General features: G+C 42.6%; 1 protein-coding gene across 1 annotated transcript in view; it reads right to left on the bottom strand.

The window, feature by feature from the left end:
* Positions 1-23,456, bottom strand: part of ARHGAP19 (Rho GTPase activating protein 19) — a 69,401-nt gene that overhangs the window by 9,881 nt on the left and 36,064 nt on the right. The window contains exons 7-9 of the mRNA XM_003255276.2: positions 14,238-14,303; positions 11,929-12,120; positions 3,452-3,550 (exon numbers count right to left, since the gene is read on the bottom strand). Of these exons, the coding sequence (XP_003255324.2) occupies positions 3,452-3,550; positions 11,929-12,120; positions 14,238-14,303 (357 nt within the window). The remainder of the gene's footprint in view (positions 1-3,451; positions 3,551-11,928; positions 12,121-14,237; positions 14,304-23,456) is intronic.

Here is a 23,456-nt window from a genome sequence, read left to right as displayed (position 1 = left end):
TATGAATACGGGTGTATGAATATTGCCTCAAGACCCTGCTTTCAATTCTTTTGGGTATATACCGGGAGTAGCACTGCTGGATCATAAGGTCATTCTATTTAAATTTTTTAGGAACTGCCATACTGTTTTCCACAGTGGCTGCTCCATTTTACATTCCTATCAACAGTGCATAGGGGTTCCAATTTCTCTACATCCTCATCAACATTTGTTATTTTCTGTTTTTTTTTTTTTTATAATAGCCATCCTAGTGGGTGTCAAGTGGTATCTAATTGTGGTTTTGATTTACATTTCCCTAATGATTAGTGATGTTGAACATCTTTTTATGTGTTTCTTGGCCATCTGTACATCTTCTCTGGAGAAATGTCTATTTAAGCCCTTTGCTCACTATTTTTTTTGTTGTTGTTGTTTTTGAGATGGAGTCTCGCTCTGTTGCCCAGCCTGGAGTACAGTGGCGCAATCTCGGCTCACTGCAACCTCTGCCTCCTGGGTTCAAACGATTCTCCTGTCTCAGCCTCCTGAGTAGCTGGGACTACAGGCACGTGCCAACATGCCCGGCTAATTTTTTGTATTTTTAATAGAGATGGAGTTTCACCGTGTTAGCCAGAATGGTCTTAATCTCCTGACCTCATGATCTGCCCACCTCAGCCTCCCAAAGTGCTGGGATTACAGGCGTGAGCCACTGTGGCCAGCCTTTGCCCACTTTTTAATGAGGTTGTTTTTGCTGTGTTGAGTTATAGGAGTTCTTTAGGTTATTATGGATATTAACCCCTAATCATATATATGATTTGCAAATATTTTCTCCCAATCCAGGGGGTGCCTTTTCACTCTGTAGATGGCAAAGGAAATTTTGATGTCAAGTAAGCCTAATGTCCTAGAAGCTACTGGCCCCAGGAGGTCAGGATTGAGACTGAATTCTAGATAGCTATAAATTATAACCAGGACCAAAATTACAGTAAGATGAATTTGTAAACGCTAACAGTTGTACCTTAAAAAAAAAAAAAAATTACAGACACAGTGACTCACATCTGTAATCCCAGCACTTCAGGGGGCCAAAGCAGGAGGATCGCTTGAGCCCAGAAATTCAAGACCAGCGACACAGGCTGGGCATGGTGGCTCATGCCTGTAGTCTCAGCACTTTGGGAGGCCGAAGCGGGCAGATTACCTCACGCCAGGAGTTCAAGACCAGGCTGGCCAACATGGTGAAACCCCATCCCTACTAAAAATACAAAATATTAGCCTGGCAGGGTGGTGGGCGCCTGTAATCCCAGCTACTAGGGAGGCTGAGGTGGAAGAACCGCTTGAACCCCAGAGATGGAGGTTGCAGTGAGCTGAGATCACGCCACTGCACTCCAGCCTGAGGCATGGAGTGAGATTCTGTCTCAAAAAAAAAAAAGACCAGCAACGCAGCAAGACTCCATCTCTATAAACATTTAAAAATCAGCCAGGTATGATGGCATGCACTTGTGGTCCCAGCTACTTGGGAGGCTGAAGTAGGAGGATCGCTGAGCACCCAGCAGATCAAGGCTGCAATAAGCCATGATGGTGCCACTTGTACTTCAGCCTGGGCAACAGAGCAAGACTCTGTCTCAAAAATAAATAAATAAATAAATATTGCAAGTTATTTATTTTTAGGGCAAAAATTTTAAATTTTAAGCAAAGAGCTCCCTATGTTGCTGGAATTATATATCTTAATAACAAAGTAATTTTTAAAAGAAAAGCAGGGCAAAACACCAAAAATAAAAATAAAAGGAAGCCATTATCCTCAGCAAACTAACACAGGAACAGAAAACCAAACACCACATGTTCTCACTTATGAGTAGGAGTTGGCCGGGTGCAGTGGCTCATGCCTATAATCCCAGCACTTTGGAAGGCCGAGGCAGGTGTATCACTTGAGGTCAAGAGTTCAAGACCAGCCTGGCCAACATGGTGAAACCCCCTCTCTACTGAATATACAAAAATGAGCTGGGCATGGTGGTGCACACCTGTAGTCCCAGCTACTTGGGAGGCTGAGGCAGGAAAATGGCTTGAAACCAGGAGGCGGAGGCTGTAGTGAGCCGAAATCAAGCCACTGCACTCCAGCCTGGGTGACAGAGAAAGACTCCATCTAAAAAAAAAAAGTGGGAGCTAAACAATGAGAACACATGGACACAGGGAGGGGAACAACACACACTGGGGCCTGTTGGGGGGTGGAGTGCGGGAAGGGAGAGTATTAAGAAAAGTAGCTGGCCAGACGAAATGGCTTATGCCTATAATCCCAGCAATTTGGGAGGCTGAGGCGGGCGAATCACCTGAGGTCAGGAGTTCCAGGCCAGCCTGGCCAACATGGTGAAACCCCCTCTCTATTAAAAAGGCAAAAATTAGCTGGGCATGGTGGCGGGCACCTGTAATCCTAGCTACTTGGGAAGCTGAGGCAGGAGAATCGCTTGAACCCAAGGTGGGGAGGTTGCAGTGAGCCGAGACCGTGTCATTGCACTCCAGCCTGGGCGACAACAGCGAGACTCTGTCTCAAAAAAAATTTTAAAAATAAAAATAGCTAATGCATGCTGGGCTTCATACCTAGGTGATGGGTTGACAGGTGCAGCAAACCACCATGGCACACATTTACCTATATAACAAACCTGCACATCCTGCACATGTACCCAGAACTAAAAATTAAAAAAAAAAAAAAAAAAAAAAAGGATACTCAGTGCTTTTGGGGCAGCAATCTCTTCCAAAAAAGAAAAATAGAAAAGAAAAGCAGTGTATAGTACTAATCTCTCTCTCCTAGTTAACCAAAACCTTGCCTTAGTTCATGCATGGAAATTTGAACCCCATGATCAAGTTATCTACTGCCACCTGATGGCAATATTCCTTCACTACAAGTTCCAATAGTCAAGACTTATAAATTTAATCTGCAAACATGGTGATAGCAGCAATAACATAGAAGCATATTTTGTATTTGTTTTAAAAACAAGATTTTTACTGAATTTGATACATGGAAGAAAGTACAACAACTGTTAAAAATATTAAGCTCACAAAAATTTGGGGTATCAAAACTCACTAGCCTATTCGAAAATACAGTTTTCTAACAGTTTCCCTAGTCTGTCTCAACTTCCTCACTTCTCCACGGGTTTACCAAATTGCATAAAGAAGTGTGTAACTCGAAGCAGATCAGAAAATAAAAGAGGCCTCTTACACTGCTCAGGAATGCAGACTCTGTCCTCAGCCCCAGAAGAAAAGGAAGGACCCTTACTTCTACTCCTCCTCAAATCACAGAGCCCCTTCTCTGATGTGAAACACGGCAAAGTGCTTTGCAATATAAAAGCTTTTCAACGTTTTGTCTTTACCCCCTTATAAACTAGCCCTTTATAGGGTCCCCAAAAAACAGAAGAAAACTTTTTATGCATAAGAAAAATCACATTGTTACATTTCCTAAAAATCAATGCTGAAAACGACAGCCCAGGATACCTACCTTAATAAGCCCACTGAAGGAGCGCGAACGAGCCCTCTTTTGTACCTGGGAAGTAGAAGGTTCTCGCCCTGGTGTCTGGGTCAATGATTGCTTATTAAACTAAAAGAAAACATAGAGAATATTTTATAAATATTTTCCCATCAAGACACAGCATTCTGTGACAACTAATAGCTAAGTGTAAATAAAAGTCCAGGAAAAACCGAGTCTGCGCATAGATGGATTAGGAGGTCAAAAAGCCATCACAAAGTCAGAAATGATGATGCCAAAAGAAGTGGATTCAACTGGTCTGAGGAGCTCTGCACGCCACATTCCTTGAATGTGGAATTACTGTCCGTATTTTACAGACAAAAAAACTGAGACTTGGAGAGCTGATGAAATTTATCCACAATCCCCAGCTGCTAACCAAGACTTTTTTGCAACAAAGCATCTTGGAACCACACAGTTACTGGCACAGTCTAAAACAGTCCCTAATTTAACATAAATTGCATACAGAATTTTTTTAAGTTACTAAAACTCTTTAAATGGACATCTATCATGACTGCCTGCCAACAATATCGTCAGAGGAAATACATCAGAATGCAGACTTGTCAATGCTATCAACATCAGCTCTCTGGAGGTATCTAAAGTGGAAAACGAGAAGACCCAATGCATTGAATAATCTTATTCAATACTTTGATTAGCCATTCATTTCCCACTTAAAAAGTAATAATAATATAGCATTTAATTCTTCTACTCTTCTGCCTTTCCTGGTTGTTGATGATGTTGTTGTTGTTGTTATTGGAGACAGAGTCTCACTCTGTTGCCAGGCTGGAGTGCAGTGGCACAATCTCGGCTCACTGCAACCTCCGCCTCCCAGGTTCAAGCAATTCTCATGCCTCAGCGTCGCAAGTAGCTGGGATTACAGGTGCCCGCCACCACACCCAGCTAATTTTTTCTATTTTTAGTAGAGATGGGCTTTCACTGTGTTGGCCAGGCTGATCTCGAACTCCTGACCTCAAGTGATCCGCCCACCTCGGCCTACCAAAGTGCTAGGATTACAGGCGTAAGCCACCACACCCAGCCTCTTCTGTCTTTTCTAACTATACTTTTAAAATTTCGGAATTGTAAAAATTTGGAAATTTTATCAGTTCAAGTTCTGGAGGTTAAAAAATTACTTTTACATAAAAGTACCAAGAGGTTCTCAAAGTTAATTATCTCGGCAGGCAGAAAAATTAGCCACATCTAAAGAGCTTAGCTAGTAAGTATCCCTCCTGAATAAATTGGGACAGGTAAAAATGCATCGTTCCTGACGCTGGCAAGGGTACAATAAGGTAAATTCTCTCACATTCAACTCGGGGGAGTGTTAACTGGCAAAATGTTCTAGGAAGGTATTTAGCAAGGTGTATCCAGAGCCTTTTTAAAATGCATATTAAAAAGCACACACCACTAAAAATACAAAAAATTAGCCGGGCATGGTGGTGTACATCTGCAGTCTCAGCTACTTGGGAGGCTGCAGTGGGAGGATCATGATCACCTGAGCCCAGGGAGGTCGAGGCTGCTGTGAGCCATGATTGTGCCACTGCACTCCAGCCTGGGCAACAGACTCAGAAAAAAAAAAAAAAAAAAAAAAAATACACCACATATAAAGTGTTCTTAGCCTGAAAAACTGAATTAGAATCAGATCAAGCCTCTAGAAATAGATCTAACTACCAGTTTATAGCATGAACAGAGGACTGTGAAACATGTTGAATAACATCACAGGAATGTAATCATTAAAATCCAGAATATAGGCCAAGCACGGTGACTCATGCCTGTAATCTCAGCACTTTGGGAGGCCAAAGCCAGCAGCAGATCACCTGAGCTCAAGAGTTCATGACCAGCCTGGGCAACATAGCAAAACCCTGTCTCTACAAAAAATACAAAAATTAGCCAGGCATGGTGGCACACGCCTGTAGTCCCGGCTACTCAGGAGGCTGAAGTGGGAGGATGGCTTGAACCCAGGAGGCAGAGGTTGCAGTGAGCTGAGATCATGTCATTCCAGTCTAGGCAACAGAGATAGACCTTGTCTCAAAAGAAAAAAAAAAAAAACTCAGTCTATGGAAATGGAAAACAATATAGTTTCTTCCACAAATAAGGTTCAAATACAATCATGCACCGCATAATGACATTTTGGTCAATGACAGACCATGTATATGACAGTAGGTCCCATCAGATTATAATGGAGGTGAAAAATTCCTGTCACCTCATGACATCACTGCTGTCCTAACATCACAGCACAATGTGTTACTCAAGTGACTGCAGTGATGCTGGAATAAACAGACCTACTGTGCTGCTAGCTGTATAAAATTCTAGTACATACCATTATATATAGTACATAATTCTTGATAATGATAATAAATGGGCTAGACATGGCAGCTCACGCCTGTAATCCCAACACTTTAGGAGGCCAAGACAGGTGGAACACTTGAGACCAGGAGTTCAAGATCAGCCTGGCCAACAGGGTGAAACCTCATCTCCACTAAAAATACAAAAATTAGCTGGGTGTGGTGGTGGGCGCCTGTAATCCCATCTACTCGGGAGGCTGAGGCAGGAGAATCGCTTGAATCTGGGAGGCAGAGGTTGCAGTGAGCCAGCTTCGCGTCATTTGCACTCCAGCCTGGGCGACAGAGCAAGACTGTATCTCCAAAACAAACAAAAACAAAACAACAATAATAAACGTTACTGGTTTATGTATTTACTACACTACACTTTTATCATCATTCATACCTTTTACCATTATTTTAGAGTGCACTCCTACTTATTTTTTTTTTAAAAGTTAACTATAAAACAGCCTCGGGCAGGTCTTTCAGGAGGTCTTCTAGAAAAAGGCATTGTTATCATAGGAGATGACAGCTCCATGAGTGATACTGCCTCTGAAGACCTTCTAGTGGAATAATATGTAGAGGCAGAAGACGGTGATATTAATGATCTTGTGTAGGCCTAGGTTAATGTGTATATTTGCGTCTTCAGTTTTGGGTTTTTTTTATTTTTTAGAGACGGGGTCTCTCTCTATTGCCCAGGCTGGAGTTCAGTGGTGGGGATCATAGCTCAGTGCAGCCCCAAACTCCTGGGCTCAAGTGATTCATCCTGCTGAGGCTGAGGCTGAGGCTGAGGCCTCCTGAGTAGCTATGACTACAGGCACACACTAACAAGCCCAGTTAATTTTTTAAATATTTTGTGGATACAAGTTCAATGCTGCCCAGGGTGGTCTCGAACTACAGGCCTAAAGCAATCCTCCCACTTTGGCCTCCCAAAGTGCTGGGATTACAGGAGTGAGCTACCACGCCCAGCCTGTGTCTTAATTTTTAATTAAAAAGTTTTAAAATTTACAAAAAAAATTAAAAGTTTTTAAAATAGAAAAATGCTTATAGCATAAAGATATACAGAAAATATTTTGTACCAATGCACAGTGTTTTTGTGTTTTAAGCTAAGTGTTATTACAAGAGCCAGAAAGTTAAAAAAGTTTTAAGTCTGTAAAGTAAAAAAGTTACAGTAAGCTAAAGGTAATTAATTATTGAAGAAAAAAATTTTATAAATTTAGTCTAGCCTAAGTGTACAGTGGTCTACAGTCGTGTCAGCAATGTCCTAGGTCTTCATATTCACTCACCACTCACTGACACACCTAGAGTAACTTCCAATCCTGCAAGCTCCATTCATGGTAACTGCCCTATACAGGTGTACTATTTTTTATCTTTTATACTGTATTTTTACTGTACCTTTCCTTTGTTTAGATATACAAATACTTACCATTGTTACAATTGCCTACAGTACTCAGTACAGTAACATCCTATACAGGTTTGTAGCCCAGAAGCAACAGGCTACACCATACAGCCTAGGTGTGTACTAAGCTACGCCACCTAGGTTTATGTAAGTACACTCTATGATGTTCACACAACAATGAAATCACCTAAAAACACATTTGTTAGAACATATCCCAATCATCAAGTGACACATGACTATAAAAAAAAAAGGGAGTGGGCCAGGCGCGGTGGCTCACGCCTGTAATCCCAACACTTTGGGAGGCCAAGGTGGGGGGATCACAAGGTCAGGAGATCGAGACCATCCTGGGCAACATGGTGAAACCTCGTCTCTACTGAAATACAAAAAAAAATTAGCCGGGCACGGTGGCGCGCCTGTAGTCCCAGCTACTCTGGAGGCTGAGGCAGGGGACTCGCTTGCACCCAGGAGGCAGAGATTGCAGTGAGCCGAGATCAGAGATCGTGCCACTGCACTCCAGCCTGATGACAGAGCGAGACTCCGTCTCAAAAAAAAAACAAAAAGAAAAACAAGAAAAAGGGAGTGAGAGAGAGAGAGAGAGAGAGACAGAGAGAGAGAGAGAGAGAGTGAGTGTGTGTGTCTGTGTGTGTGTGTGTGTGTGTGTGTCTAAATGTAGTGTGGCACCCTGGATTGGATCCTGGAGCAAAAAAAAGGATATTAGGGGAAAAAAAAAAGCAAACTCTGTAATGTTAGTAAGTAATGTACTAATTTTGTTTTGTTTTGTTTTGTTGACATGAGTTTCACTCTTGTTGCCCAGGCTGGAGTGCAATGGCATGACCTCGGCTCACGGCAACCTCTGCCTCCCTGGTTCAAGTGATTCTCCTGCCTCAGCCTCCCGAGTGCTGGGATTACAGGCCTGAGCCACCATGCCTGGCTAATTTTGTATTTTTAGTAGAGATGGGGTTTCTCCATGTTGGTCAGGCTGGTCTCGAACTCCCGACCTCAGATGATCGGCCTGCCTCAGCCTCCCAAAGTGCTGGGATTACAACCATGAGCCACCCTGCCTGGCCCTGTACTAATGTTAATTTCTTAGTTTTTATAATGTTAATATTAGGGGGAATTGGGTAAAGGGTACTTACCCAGTTTTTATTTTAAAGTTTATTCAAACAAACTGGCAATGTTTTAAGGGGAAAAAAAAAGAAGAAAGGGAGAAAAAGAGGAACTTATCTATTAAAAGGGACCTAGTGCATGTAGCAGCCAAAAATATATATATATTCATTTATCATGCCACTTCTAGAAAATAATCTGCAATGAAAATACTTACGAACAAAAATTTCCTAAAAACCTAATTCCCAAATATGTCCAGTAGTAGGCAAATTATGTATAAGTTTGGTTATATAGAATAGAATATTATATAAACATTTAAGGTTGGGCATGATGACTCATGCCTGTAATCCCAGCACTTTGGGAGCCCAAGGCAGGCGGATCACCTGAGGCCAGGAGTTCAAGACCAGCCTGGCCAACATGGTATAATCCCGTCTCTACTAAAAATACAAAAATTAGCCAGGCACGGTGGTGCTCCACTGTAATCTCAGTTACTCGGGAGGCTGAGGCAGGAGAATTGCTTGAGCCCAGGAGGCAGAGGCTGCAGTCAGGTGAGATCGCGCCACTGCACTCCAGCCTAGGCGACAGAGCGGAACTCTGCCTCAAAAAAAAAAAAAAAAAAAGAATATCATATAAACACTTAAAATGTTCATAGCCTTTTAATAACATAAGAAATGTTTGTAATATAAAGTTAAATGAAAAGGGTAGAATATAAAACATTATACATTATGATTTTTTCTTTTGGCCCAGATGTAAGGGCTCAAATATGATCTTAAGTAAAAGAAAACAATGTGAAACATATATTCATGGAGGGAAACACTAGGAGGAAATACTCTAAAATGTTATCAGTGGTTACCTCTGGATGTGCATAGGTGATTTTTATGTTCTTCTTTACACACTTCTGTGGGTTTCAATGTTTCTATAGTGAGCATGTATAATTTTTATAATCACGGAGAAAAAATTAGAATACAATAAAATTATAGTTTCTTCAAAAAGATACATCAGGCTGGGTGCAGTGGCTTGCGCCTATAATCCCAGAACTTTGGGAGGCCGAGGCAGGTGTACCATCTGAGGTCAGGAGTTCAAGAACAGCCTGACCAACATGGTGAAACCCCATCTGGGTTTGGTGGCGCATGCCTGTAATCCCAGCTACTCGGGAGGCTGAAGCAGGAGAATTGCTTGAACCCAGGAGGCAGAGGTTGCAGTGAGCTGAGATCGAGCCACTATACTCAAATATGATCTTTTACTTAAAATCATATCTGAGCCCTTACATCTACACTGCAGCCTGGGCAACAGAGCTCACCACAACCTCTACCTCCTGGGTTCAAGCAATTCTCCTGCCTCAACCTCCTGAGCAGCTGGGATTACAGAGCGAGACTCCGTCTTAAAAAAAAAGAAAGATACAGCAGTATTTAAAACATATGGAAGGATGGCCAGGTGTGGTGGCTCACACCTGTAATCCCAGCACTTTGGGAGGCCGAGACAGGTGGATCACTTGAGGTCAGGAGTTCAAGACCAGCCTGGCCAACATGGTGAAACTCCATCTCTACTAAAAATGCAAAAATTAGTCAGGCGTGGTGGCGGCACATGCATGTAGTCCTAGCTATTCAGCAGGCTGAGGGAGGAGAATTGCTTGAACCCAGGAGACAGAGGTGGCAGTGAGCCGAGATCGCGCCATTGTACTCCAGCCTGGGCAACAGAGCGAGACTTTGTCTCAAAAAAATAAAAATAAAATAAAATAAAATGTATAGAAGGAGTCTGCATGCATGCATAAGAAATGCTTAGACTGTAATGTTTAGTGAAAAAAGGAAAACACTTTAAAGTACATGGTATGATCCTAACTATGTAAGAAGATACCCAGAGGAAAAAGACCAAAAGAAATGCCCACAGTGTAAACATTGGCAGGAAGAGTGATTTGCTTTCTTCTTATCCTTCTCTGTAATTTTCTGTTTTTCTAAAAAGTGCAAAATGTCTTTTTCTTTCTTATCTTTAAGTATCAGTGTTCTTTTTTTTTTTTTTTTTTTTTTTGAGACGGGGTTTTGCTCTTGTTGCCCAGGCTGGAGTGCAATGCCACAAACTCGGCTCACCGCAACCTCTGCCTCCCGGGCTCAAGCAATTCTCCTGCCTCAGCCTCCAGTGTAGCTGGGATTACAGGCATGCGGCACCACACCTGGCTAATTTTGTTTTTGTTTTGTTTTGTTTTTTGAGACGGAGTTTCACTCTTGTTGCCCAGGCTGGAGTGCAATGCATCATCTCGGCTCACCACAACCTCTACCTCCTGGGTTCAAGCAATTCTCCTGCCTCAACCTCCTGAGTAGCTGGGATTACAGGCATGCGCCACCACACTCAGCTGATTTTTTTGTATTTTTAGTAGAGACCAGGTTTCTCCATGTTAGTCAGGCTGGTCTCAAACTCCTGACCTCAGGTGATCTGCCTGCCTCGTCCTCCCAAAGTGCTGAGATTACAGGCATGAGCCACTGTGCCCAGCCCTAATTTTGTATTTTTAGTAGAGACGGGGTTTCTCCATGTTGGTCAGGCTGGTCTTGAACTCCTGACCTCAGGTGATCTACCCGCCTAGGCCTCCCAAAGTGCTGGGCTTACAGGTGTGAGCCACTGCACCCAGCCGGTATCAGTGTTCTTGTTGAAAGAAGTCAGTATACCTGTCCTACATGAAACTGCTTAGTTTCTATCAAGAATTAAATCACTAGACTGGTTTGAATCTGCAGCAATACTCAGCCAACACCCTGTAAAATTCCAGTTGTAACACAATTTGCTAGATCTCAAAGTAACTTCAAAGAGATGGCAGAAACTTCTCTTAAATGACTTTGTAAATTCTTAAGAACAGCTCAGTTCACCATTTTCTGAGTACTTGTTTATACCTGGCCTTATGCTGAGAGTAGGTATAAAATAAGCAAAAACAGACTCTTCCCCCAAGAAAGTCCCAGTTGAATAAAAGAAGCTGACCCTACCTGCTCAGGTAAAATTCAAGAGGGATTGAGACAAAATTAATCTCCTGAGAAACTACCCAAAGTCACAGGACTTACTTAAACCATACTTTGAGTTCCAAAATAGCAAATTTGTTCCCATAGCTCCAGCATAAACAAACATAGCCACCAGAATTCCTACTTTCTAGTATCAGACTAGGGCCCTGATTTATTGTGTTCTCTAACTGCAAACAACTCTGTAGTAAAAAGTTACCACTTAGACTTTCCTATGCCAGCCACTCTACATAGATTATCTCTAATTTTTAGAACTTTGAAACATCGATGTTACTATTACCATTTTACAAACAAAAAAACTGAAACTCAGAAAAGTTACTTGCTAAGAAAATCTGGAGGGTTTAAACTTTGGAACAATATATTGTAACTGCTGGTCCTCTCTCAGCAAACTTGGGACACGACCAAAATGAGAGACTCTCTAACCACACTTGGATCCTCCTGCTTAACTAGAAATCAAGAGACTCCACTCCTTTCTCTAGTGGAGCAATGGCACAGAAATTGCCGTGGAGATTCCATACACAAGCCTGCTTTCTCGGCTGAACCAAAAATTAAATGAGATTCTTAACAATATGACCTACTGATTCTACGACCACGATTACACTCCTAAAGCCCCATCACAACTTCCCTGCCTTTAGGCACCTGTCTAATAAGTTGTTTCTTCTTTGCTGACTCTGGCATATTGTGAACGTGTTGAAACAGCTCCCTCAGTGCCTCTTCCGTATGGTGCTGGGTCTCCTCCTGGTGAGGGCAGGAATCTACCCGGTTCCGTTTCTGAGACTTTGCCAGCTGAAAGGACTTAGTATGACATGAAGCTATCAGGTCAAGGTCATCCTGAGGAAAATTTAAAAGAAGAGTAAATTAATATATCCTGCCAACTTTGTTTTGGGATTCTAACAAAAATCTGGAAAAAAAAAGGGAGAGTGCGGACATGGTATACTCCTACACTCAGGAATAAGAAAAATCTTAACACTATTATCAGATAACAAGGAACCTATTAATATAGGTTATATTAATAGCCCACTCCCATGACCTGCCCAGAGAACCTAAGTGCATTTAAAATACTGCCACCAAGAGTTATATTTGTATAAGAGTTCAGTTTTTAAAGCATCTTTTAATTTCATTAATTTATTCAATAATTCAACAAGGTAAGCACGGAAAGCATCATGATTCCCATCTGACAGAGGAAAAAAACTGAGGTTAAACTGTAAGTTTAAAGTCATCTGGATACTAAAGTGACGGACCCACCTGGGAGCCTAAGGGCTCTGACTCTTGGCTAATACTCCTTCCCACACATGGCAACTTAATACGACAACTAGACAGCAGTGCTAGAGGAACAAAAACAGCTCTCTAACAAAAACCACACTCCAGTTAAACTAGTTGAAACCAAATACTGTTTTCCTGGTAACATTGAATATTTGCTGAATAAGAGGGAGAAACAAATAGGAGCAGAAAAAATAGCACAAGCGGACAGCTTAAGTTTCTAACCAAGACAGGATGAATAGAACTTGAAAATTTTAAGCACTCAAAAAGTGCTTGTACAATATTTAACTTCTCACTTTTTTTTTTTTTTTTTGTCAGAGCAGGAGTGGAAGTTTATTTAAAAAGACTTAGAACAGGAAAGAAAGGAAAGTATGCTTGGAAGAGACCCAAGCAGGCATATAAAGGTCAAATGCCTAACTTCTCACTTTTTTAATTTTTTTGAGATGGGGTCTCACTCTGTCACCCAGACTGGAGTATAATGTCACCATCTTGGCTCACTGCAACCTCCACTTCCTGAGCTCAAGTGATCCGCCCACCTCAGCCTCCCGAGTAGCTGAGACTACAGGTACGTGCCACCACATCTGGCTAATTTTTTGCATTTTTGGTAGAGACTGGGTTTGGCCATGTTGCCCAAGCTGGTCTCAAACTCCTGATCTCAAGTGATCCGCCTGCCTTGGCCTCTGAAAGTGCTAGGATTACAAGCATGAGCCACCACACCCGGCCATAACTTCTTACTTTTAAAACTCAATACTCATATCTAGGCTGGATGCAGTGGATCACGCCTGTAATCCCAGCACTTTGGGAGGCTGAGGCAGCCGGACTACTTGAGCCCAGGAGTTTGAGACTTGGGCAACATGGTGAAATCCCATCTCTACCAAAAATACAAAAATTAGCAGGCATGGTGGTGCATGCCTGCAGTCCCAGCTACTCAGGAGGCTGAAGTGAGAGGACCAGGGAGCCAAGATCATGCCACTGCACTCCAGCCTACCCGACAGAGCGAAACCCTATCTCAAAAAAAAAAAAAAAGAAAAATCATCATTATCATATCTAATCTTGTGAATAAACATTATACATTTCCCTATCTATCTAAACTCATGTGGTCTCAAGTCTTTTAGCCATTTGATAGAGTTTTACCATACCAATGAACCTAAAATAGGAATGAATTACATAAAATTGTCCTTTCGTTCCTATAAAATATGTAACACATTTGCTATTCACAGATTATTTCTATCAGAAGGACTTTATGAAAAACCTTGAAACACAGGGTCTGTGTCATCACTCTTACACAGAGGACACCATCTATCAGTGGAGAACCTCTGAAAGCAAATAAAAACAGTGGGGGGGGTGGGCACTTTTTTTTCAAGAGACAGGGTCTCGCTGTATTACCCAGGCTGGAGTGCAGTGGCACAATCAGCTCACTGTAGACTTGAATTCTCCTATCTCAGCCTCCAGAGTCACTGGGATTACAAGCCTGAGCTACCATACCTCACATGTGGAGCATTTGTATTCTAATACATAACTTACTTCTTAGTCTTCTTCATTATGGCAAAATGACTAAGTGATTTTGAGCTATAATACTAAAAACTTCTTATTTTCCATGCTTTTACTTTGACTTCATACTTTGTTTTAAAACTCCACCAGTCTTAACGCTCTCCTTGTTTGGTTTAACAGCAGATTCCTATTCTTACCTTTGATGCCTGAGTTCTGGATCCCAAATAGTGCAATCTGGCACACTCCCGAATGTAAGCAGGAGCCTGGGCAGGACATAAAAGAAAACCAAAACCCAGTGATTAGTAGGATATAACATTCTTTAAGGCCACAAGGACAGTGGTTCTCAAAATCATTTGACCAGCAGATTACTTTAGAAAAGCCAAAGATCCTCAAAATTCATAGCCCCTCCATAGCTTTCTTTCTCTTGCCACCAAATAGATACCTCAACAAATCTGATGGAAAAACTGTGAGAAGACACCAATGTAGTTGTTGCCGCTTTAAAAATCAAACATGGCATGTATATACTCAAATAAGCCAAAGACAAAAATACAGACATTTGTAAGAATGTTTCTGTCTGACAAAAACCACCCCCTCAAATCCTTACAAATTACAAGTGGTCTCCAGATCACATTTTAAAATCACAGTGTAGAAAATATCATTTAACGTCTGTAATCTCAGCACTTTGGGAGGCAGAAGCAGGAGGATGGCTTCACCCCAGGAGTTTGTGACCAGCCTGGGCAACACATGGAGACCCCCATCTCTACAAAAAATTACTAAAAAATGGCCGGCACGGTGGCTCATGCCTGTAATCCCAGCACTATGGGAGGCCAAGGTGGGTGGATCACCTGAGGTCAGGAGTTCGAGACCAGCCTGACCAACATGGTGAAACCCCGTCCCTACTAAAAATACAAAATTAGCCGGGTGTGGTGGCATATGCCTGTAATCCCAGGTACTCAGGAGACTGAGGCAGGAGAATTGCTTGAACCCAGGAGACAGAGGTTGCAGTGTGCCAAGATCGCACCACTGCACTCCAGCCTGGGCAACAAGAGCGAAACTCCGTCTCAAAAAAAAAAAAAATTACAAAAAAATTAGCCGGGCATGGTGGTGCATGCCTGTGGTCCCAGCTCTCAGAAGGCTAAGGGGGAGAATCTCTTGAGCCCAGAAGTTCAAGGCTGCAGTGAGCCATGTTCATACCACTGCACTCCAGCCTAGGCAACAGAGCAAGATCCTGTCTCAAAAAAGAAAGAAAGAAATACCATTTAGAATTACTATGGAGTAGAATCCTGTGACAACTACCCTGATACTGTCTTAGTAGATGTGCAAAATAATATAACTACCATAGAGGAAAACTGGGTTGGTAACATCTAATAAAATTACATTTGCACTTACCCTTTTACCCAGAAACCTCACTACTGGTAACATATCTTGAGTATGTAACTCCAGAAATACAAAACACACTTGTATAAGATTAATCAAACAATTGGATACAACCCAAATGTTCTTTAATAGAGAACTGGTTGAATCAACTTTCATACATCCATACAATACAGTACTATGAAGAAAGGAAGGGAGAGAAAGAAAGGAACAGAGGGAAAGAAAGAAAGGAAAGGAAGGGAGGGACAGAAAAAGAAAGGATGGAGAGAAGGAAGAAACAATGAATTGATATGGAAGGATTTCTAGGATCTACTGTTGAGTGAGAAAAGTGAAGTAAATGTATATCTGTGTAAGAAAAAAACGGGAAATAGGAATATACACACAAATGTACAGTTACTTGTTTTTATAAAAAGAAACACTAAGAGGATAACCCAGAAAACAATGAAAATAATTAGAAAGGACTGAGATTTCTCTAAGTATATCTTTTAATGTGGTTTTGACTTTTTTTTTTTTTTTTGAGACGGAGTCTCACTCTCTCGCCCAGGTTAGAGTGCAATGGCATGATCTCGGCTCACTGCAACCTCCGCCTCCCACGTTCAAGTGATTCTTACCTCAGCCTCCCACATAGCTGGGATTACAGGCACCCACCATCATGCCCGGCTAATTTTTGTACTTTTGTAGAGACGGGGTTTCACCTTGTCTTTGGGAGGCCAAAGCGGGTAGATCACTTGAGCCCAGGAGTTTGAGAACAGCCTGGGCAACATGGTGAGACCCATCTCTACAAAAATACAAAAATTAGCCGGGTGTTGTGGCGCTCACCTGTAGACCCAGCTACTCGAGAGGCTGAGGTGGGAGGATCGACTGGGCCCAGGAGGCAGAGGCTGCTGTGAGCCCAGATCATGCTACTGCACTCCAGCCTGGGTGACACAGTGAAAATCTCCAAAAAAAAAAAAAAAAATCTGAAATTTGTAATATAAGAAAAAAAGAAATACAAATACAAAATAAAAGAAGCCAAGAAAAAGTTCTGTAGTATTGAATCTGAATTGGTGGTATTAATATGAACTTAAAATTGCTTTAAAAAAATGTTTTAATCTATTTCTTTGCCCTCAAGCAGCCTAGAAGCAATGACACACCAGAAACAATGAGTATACCTAGTATCACTCAGAAGCCAAGGTTCCCTGGAGAAATAATTACTCCAGATCTAGGCCAGCGCAAGTACAAAGTGAGCTGGGAACATTTTATACCAGAAAGGAAACACTCAAAGACAATACAGTCCTGTCAAAAAGATGTAGAAGCCGGTTAACAAGGGCTATCACTGGCCAAATCTGGGATAATTTAAATATCAATTTTGTTTGTTTGTTTGTGACAGGGTCTCACTCTGTCACCCAGGCTGGAGTGCAATGGCCTAATCTCGGCTCAGTGCAACCTCCACCTCCCGGGCTCAAGCCATCCTACCACCTTAGCCTCTGAGTAGCTGGGACCACAGGAGCGTGCCATCACGCCCGGCTAATTTTTTGTATTTTTCATAGAGATGGGGTTTTGCCACATTGCCCAGGAGAATATCAACATTATAAATAAAATTGACTAACACTTTGGAAAAATAAAAATCCATGAGTTTATATTAATATTCATTTTTAAAGGGAAAGAGAATGAGACAAAGAAAAGCTATTCTCCAAAGAAGAAAGTCAGCTAATAAAGGCTGAATGACAAAATTAGAAAATCTTAATTTTTAATACCCAATGTCATCATAGATTCCAGCAGGATTATCAACGGATGCTAAAACCATTATTAGGTAATCACTCTACAGGTTATTTACTAATTGCAAAGGGGAAAAAAATTTACCTTTATAACTGAAAGATCTGGCAGTTAGCAAAATTAACATCATGAAGAGAGAAAATCAAACAATCTGTATCTCCTCATGTGAGGCAATGTGATGCACACAAACATCACCTGTGAAGTATCTTTGCCAAAAATGCTTAATCTGAATCTGATTAAGACTCTAGATCTAGCTTCTACTTTACAGGAACTGCATGGAAGGTGATAGAGGAACAAGTTAAATAACTTGAGAAAACAATAAGACAAATTTAGAATGTGAGACATTCTACAACACAGTTAACTTGATGCTTCAACAAATGACATGAAGAAAAAGCATGAGTGTGCAGATTAAAAGTGTCACAATAATTAAAACCAGTACAGAAACTTTGATTGGCCTATATTGAAAAAAACTATGAAATACATTCTTAGGACAGCTGGGGAATTTGAATATGTACTGAAAGTTAGAGGATAAGAAATTCTTGTTAGTTTCTTAGATGTGATAATAGTAGTGTGATTTTTTTTTTTTTTTTTTTTTTTTTTTTTTTTGAGACGGAGTCTGGCTCTGTCGCCCAGGCTGGAGTGCAGTGGCGCAATCTCGGCTCACTGCAAGCTCCGCCTCCCGGGTTAACGCCATTCTCCTGCCTCAGCCTCCCGAGTAGCTGGGACTACAGGCGCCTGCCACCGCGCCTGGCTAATTTTTTGTATTTTTAGTAGAGACGGGGGTTCACCATGTTAGCCAGGATGGTCTCGATCTCCTGACCTCATGATCCGCCCGCCTCAGCCTCCCAAAGTGCTAGGATTACAGGCGTGAGCCACTGCACCCGGCCAGTAGTGTGAAATCTTAAGAGAATATTTTTATTATTGGGAGATGCATACTTAAGTACTTAGGAATGAAGTATCACGGTGTCTGCAATTACTTTAGTGATTCAGCCAAAAAAGTGTATGAACATATATAGAGAGAGATAAAGCTAATATGGCAAAATGATAACATTTGTTGACACTGGGGGAGAGTTATATATGAGTATTCACTGTTTAACTCTTTTAACTTTTCTCTATATTTGAAATTTTTCAAAATAAAGGTTTTCAAAGAGTCTCATGACAAAAACATTATGATATGTATAGTTTAATTTCTTTTCTTTTTTTTTTTTTGAGATGGAGTCTCGCTCTGTCGCCAGGCTGGAGTGCAGTGGCGCAATCTTGGCTCACCACAACCTTTGCCTCCTGGGTTCAAGTGATTCTCCTGCCTCAGCCTCCAAGTAGCTGAGACTACAGGCACCCGCCACCACACCTGGCTAATTTTTGTAGTAGAAATGGGGTTTCACCATGTTGACTAGGCTGGTCTTGAACTCCTGACCTCAGGTGATCCACCTGCCTTGGCCTCCCAAAGTGCTGGGATTACAGGCCGGAGCCACCACGCCCAGCCAGTTTAATTTCTAAATTGAAAAACTATAAAACAGAGCTTAAGACCAACAGAAATTTTCTCCAAACAAGAATATTTTATATCTATTCTGTAAACTTCATTTAAAAAAAAGAAAGAAGGCCAAGAGCGGTGGCTCATGCATATAACCCCAACACTTTGGGAGGCCAAGGCAGGAGAAATGCTTGAGCCCAGGAGTTCAACACCAGCCTGGGCAACATGGTAGTACCCTGTCACCACAAATAATAGAAAAATTAGCCAGGCATGGTGGCACGCACCTGTCCCGGCTACTTGGGAAGCTGAGGTGGGAGGATCGCTTGAGCCTGGGAAGTCAAAGCTGCAGTGAGCAGATAGCACTACTGCACTCCAGCCTGGGAGGCAGAGTAAGACCCTGTCAAAAGAAAGAAAATAAAGAAGGAAGGAAGGGAAAAGGGAAGGGGAAAAGGAAGGGGAAGGGGAAGGGGAAGAGAAAGGGGAAGGGAAAGGGGAAGGGAAGGGAAGAGAAGGGGAAAGGCAAGGGGAAAGGAAGGGGAAGTGGAAGCAGAAGGGGAAGGGGAAAGGGAAGGGGAAGGGAAAGGAAGGGAAGGGGAAAGGGAAGGGGAAGGGGAATGGAAGGGGAAGGGAAGGGGAAGGGGAAGGAAGGGGAAGAGGAATGGAAAGGAAGGGGAATGGAAAGGAAGGGGAAGGGGGAGGGGAAGGGGGAGGGGAAGGGGGAAGGAAAGGAAAGGGGAAGGGAAGGGGAAGGGAAAGGAAGGGGAGAGAAAGGAAAGGGGAAGGGAAGGGGGAGGGAAAGGAAAGGGGAAGGGAAGGGGAAGGGGAAGGGAAGGGAAAGGAAGGGAAAGAGAAGGGGAAGGGGAGGAGAAGGGGAAGGGGAAGGGAAAAGGAAGGAGAAGAGGAGGGGAAGAGGAGGGGAAGGGAAGGGAAAGGGAAAGGGAAAGGGAAGGGAAGGGGAAGGGAAGGGGAGGGGAAGGGAAAGGGAAAGGAAGGGAGGGGAGGGGAAGGGAAGGGAAGGGAAGCGGAAGGGAAGGGAAGGGGAAGGGGAAGGGAAAAGGAAGAAGAGGAGGGGAAGGGGAGGGGAAGGGAAGGGAAGGGGAAGGGGAAGGGAAAAGGAAGGAGAAGAGGAGGGAAGGGGAGGGAAGGGGAGGGGAAGGGAAGGGGAAGGGGAAAGGAAGGGAGGGGAGGGGAAGGGAAGGGGAAGGGAAGGGGAAAAGGAAGGGGAAAAGGAAGGGAAGAGGAAGGGAAGGGGAAAAGGAAAGGAAGGGGAAGGGAAGGGGAAAAGGGAAGGGGAAGGGAAGGGGAAAGGGAAGGGGAAAAGGGAAGGGGAAGGGAAGGGGAAAAGGAAGGAAGGGGAAGGGAAGGGGAAGGGAAGGGGAAGGGGAAGGGGAACAGAAGGGAAGGGAAGGGGAAAGGAAGGGAAGGGAAAGGAAAGGGGAAGGGAGGGGGAATGGGGAAGTGGGAGAGAAGGGAAGGGGAAGGGAAGGGGAAGGGGAAAGGAAGGGGTAGGGAAGGGAAGTAAAAGGGGAAGGGGAAGGGAAGGGGAAGGGGAAAGGAAGGGTAGGGAAGGGAAGGAAAAGGGGAAGGGGAAGGGAAGGGGAAGGGGAAGAGAAGGGGAAGAGGAAGTGGAAAGGAAGGGGAAGGGAAGGGGAAGGGAAGGGAATGGGAAAAGAAAGGGGAAGGGAAAGGGAAGGGGAAGGGAAAAGGAAGGGGAAGGGAAAGGGAGGGGAAGGGGAAGGGAAGGGAAGAGGAAGGGGAAGGGAAGGGAAGGGGAGGGGAAGGGAAGGGGAAGGGAAGGGAAGGGGACGGGGAAGGGAAGGGGAAGGGGAAGGGAAGGGGAAAGGGAAGGGAAGGGGAAAGGGAAACGAAGGGAAAGAAAGGAAAGAGAAAAGGGAAGAGAGAGAGGGAGGGAGGGAGGACGGATGGACGGACAGGACGAAAAAAAGAGGAGAGGGGAGGGGAAGAGAGGGGAGAGGAGGGAAGAGAAGAAAAAGGGAAGGAAGGAAGGAAGGAAGAGAGGGAGGAGGGAGGGAGGGAGGGAAAGAAAAGGAAAGAAACAACAAAAACCACCATCCCCAAAGATGCTATGAGCTGAAAAAATATCCAGAAAGGGCGCCAGGCTTAGACAAATAGGCTTACATGAAAGTCTGAGGTCTTAATTATTTTACAATTCATAGAGAAACAACAAAAGGACTGCTCAAGTATTGGAAATTGGCCTTAACTGTATATACATTATAAATCCCTAGGAAAAGATGTGGTGTTGGGAAGAGTTAAACCAGACTGAGAGAGATGGACTGATAACAGGAGAGGACAGAACTAGTAATAGTTAAGAAGAATTTTAGGAAAAATGATAAAGCAGGAACATAGCAAGACCTCATCTCTACAAAAAATTAAAAACTAGCCAGGTGTGGAGGCATGCACCTGTGGTCCCAGCTAACCAGGAGGCTGAAGTAGGAGGATCACTTGAGCCCAATGAGCTGTGATCATGCCACCACACTCCAGCCTGGGTGACAGAGTGAGACTGTCTCAAAAAAAAAAAAAAAAAAAATAGCCCGGGCGCGGTGGCTCACATCTGTAATCCCAGCACTTTGGGAGGCCGAGGCGGGCAGATCATGAGGTCAGGAGATTGAGACCATCCTGGCTAACATGGTGAAACCCCGTCTCTACTAAAAATACAAAAAAAATTAGCCGGGCATGGTGGCAGGCGCCTGTAGTCCCAGCTACTCGGGAGGCTGAGACAGGAGAATGGCGTGAACCCGGGAGGCAGAGCTTGCAGTGAGCTGAGATTGCGCCACTGCACTCCAGCCTGGCGACAGAGTGAGACTCCATCTCAAAAAAATAAATAAATAAAATAAAAAAAAAACAGATGCTGATGAGGATGTGAAGAAGAGGGAACTCTTATACACTGTTGGTGGGAATGTAAATTAGTATAGCCATTATGGAAAGCAGTATGAAGATTTCTCAAAAAACTAAAAATAGAACTACCATATAATACATCAATCCCACTACTTGGTATTTATTCAAAGGGAAGAAAATCAGTTTTCAAAGGAATATCTGCATCCCCATGTTTATTGCAGCATTATTCACAATAGCAAAGATATGGAATCAACGTAAGTGTCCATCAATGGATGAATGATAAAGAAAATGTGGCATATATACACAACGGAATACTATTCTGCCATAAAAAAAGAATGAAATCCTGTCAATTTGCAGCAACATGGATGGAACTGGAGGCTATAAAGTGAAATTAATCAGGCACAGAAAGACAGATATCACATGTTCTCACTCATATGTAGGAGCTAAAAAGTGGATCTCTGGTCGGCTGCGGTGGCTCACGCCTGTAATCCCAGCACTTTGGGAGGCCGAGGCGGGCGGTCAGGTGTTGAGACCACCCTGGCCAATATGGTGAAAACCTGTCTCTACCAAAAATACAAAAATTAGTCCAGTGTAGTGGTGCGTGCCTGTAATCCCAGCTACTCGAGAGGCTGAGGCAGGAGAATCGCTTGAACCCGGGAGATGGAGGCTGCAGTGAGCTGAGATTGCACCACTGCACTTCAGCATGGGTAACCAGAGTGAAAACTCCATCTCAAAAAAAAAAAAAAAAAAGTGCATCTCATGGTGAGGGAGAAAAAGAAAAGAAAAGAAAAAAAAAATTGATCTCATGGAGGTAGGGAGTAGAATAATAGTTACCAGATGCTGGGATAGGTGTTAGGGGTTATGGTAAAGAGCGGTTGGTCAATAGGTACAAACATGTAGTGAGATAGAAGAAATACGTTCTAACACTTAATAGCAAAGCAGTATGACTATAGTTAACAACAACGAACGGTATATTTCAAAATAACTAGAAGAGGGGACTTGAAATGTTCCCAACATATAGAAATGACAACTATTCAATGTGATGGATACTCTACATACCCTGACTTGATCATTGCACATTCAATCCAAGTAACAAAATATCACATGTACCCCATAAATATGTACAAATATTATGTGTCAGTAAAAAGTTTACCAAAAAATCATATGCTGAGGTTGCTAAGATCCACCATAAGAATAAATCTATCTATGAAATTGTGAAGAAGAAAAAAGAAATTTGTGCATAGTATACATATAGGGTTTGGTACTAGCCACAGTTTCAGGCATGTACTCAGGGCTTTGGAACATATCTCCCATGGATAAGAGGGAACTACTGTATAATGAAAACTACAAAATACTGCTGAAAGGAATTAGAGAAAACATAAATAAATGGAAAAATATCCCATGTTCATATTATTGGATAAGATTGCTAAGATGTCAATACTACTCAAGGCAATCTACAGATTCAATACAATCCCTATCAACCTTAGAAACATCAAAATACCAATGACGTTTTTTGCAGCAAAGATAGAAAATCCATCCTAAAATTCATATAGAATCTCAAGGCATCTTGAACAGCCAAAACAATGTTAAAAATGAAGAACCAACCTGGAGGACTCAAGCTTCCTGATTTCAAAATTTACTGCAACACCTTTACAACATTTACTAATCACACCACCATGGTACTGGCATAAAGTCAGATAAGTAGACCAATGGAATAGATTAGAAAGCCAGAAATAAACTTTTACATACATATTCAAATACCTTTCAATAAGAGGACCAAGACCAATGGAGAAAGGACAGCTTCTTCAACAAATGGTGCTGGGAAAACCATATAACCACATGTAAAAGAATGAGGTTGGACCCTTACCTAACACCAGAAACAAAAATTAACTCAAAATGGGTCAAAGACATAAATATAAGACCTAAAACTATAAAAACTTTTAGAAGAAAACATAAGGCA

The sequence above is a fragment of the Nomascus leucogenys genome, chromosome 3 (genome assembly GCF_006542625.1).
Source record: "Nomascus leucogenys isolate Asia chromosome 3, Asia_NLE_v1, whole genome shotgun sequence".
Classification (NCBI taxonomy): Eukaryota; Metazoa; Chordata; class Mammalia; order Primates; family Hylobatidae; genus Nomascus; species Nomascus leucogenys.
The sequence above is the reverse complement of the archived record's forward strand: the minus strand, read 5'-3'. Positions and strand labels throughout refer to the sequence as shown.